Genomic DNA, 814 nt, shown 5'->3' with positions numbered 1-814 from the left:
GTACTTCCATTACCTGTACACCTCCCTCGGCTACACGAACCCGCTCAAGAAGTACCTGACGCAGGTGCAGATGGCCCAGTTTGCGTTTTGCATCCTGCACGCGGTGCTGGCCGTCGTGGCGCACTCGCCGATCCCCAAAAAGTGGGCGGTGCTGCAGCTGTGCTACCACATGACGCTGCTGTACCTCTTCATGCAGTTCTACCGAAAGAACATGCGCAAGCTGAAGCGCAAGGCGAAGGCGTAGGCGACGTCCGGAGAAGGGGCGAGGAGGGAGAGGAGAAGGGGAGAGCGCAGTGCACACGCATAACGAACGGTCGATTATGCTGGTGTCGTTGCTTCTTTTGAGCTTCGTGCGGAAGCAACGGTGTACGTCTGCTACGATGGCCACCTCCGGCCACAAGTACCCACCCCGGGGAACGGCCTCCGCCTGCCTCCCTCCCCCTCCTCGGGAGTTGTTGTGTTTTACTTTTTAAGCAGGGTATTGTAGTGTCTCCACCACCACCACCCCCACCCCACCCACTCTCTTGTCGCCGTATGGGAGGTGAATGGAGGGGAGCAGCGTGATGGCCGAGATCACTGTCGCTACACACATCCTTAGACGCACAGACACACAGGCACGAGCATTCCCACGTACACATACTTGCCGAAAGACGACTGTGGCTATCCTCCATCTCCATATGTGTTTCTGCTGCGGTGAGTTGCTGCTCTTTGCCTCACCCTCCTCCTTGCACCATCGCAGTAGCTAGCGCATGACGTTCACCACAGAGCCACCTCCACTCACGAGAGGGTTTCTGGCGAGGCGTGGGGTGAGGGA

At 58.5% G+C, this 814-nt stretch overlaps 1 protein-coding gene across 1 annotated transcript in view; it reads left to right on the top strand.

Annotated features, from left to right (window-relative positions):
* LDBPK_051160 (elongation of very long chain fatty acids protein, putative) overlaps window positions 1-244 on the top strand; it is a gene marked incomplete at both ends in the record, with an annotated part of 750 nt that extends 506 nt beyond the window's left edge. Inside the window, one exon of the mRNA XM_003858255.1 lies at window positions 1-244. This exon is cut by the window's left edge and continues 506 nt beyond it. Within this exon, the coding sequence (XP_003858303.1) occupies window positions 1-244 (244 nt within the window).
* Window positions 245-814: the final 570 nt, after the last annotated feature.

The sequence above is a fragment of the Leishmania donovani genome, chromosome 5 (genome assembly GCF_000227135.1).
Source record: "Leishmania donovani BPK282A1 complete genome, chromosome 5".
Lineage (NCBI taxonomy): Eukaryota > Euglenozoa > Kinetoplastea > Trypanosomatida > Trypanosomatidae > Leishmania > Leishmania donovani.
Note: the sequence above shows the minus strand (reverse complement) of the source record. Positions and strands in the feature narration are given on the sequence as shown.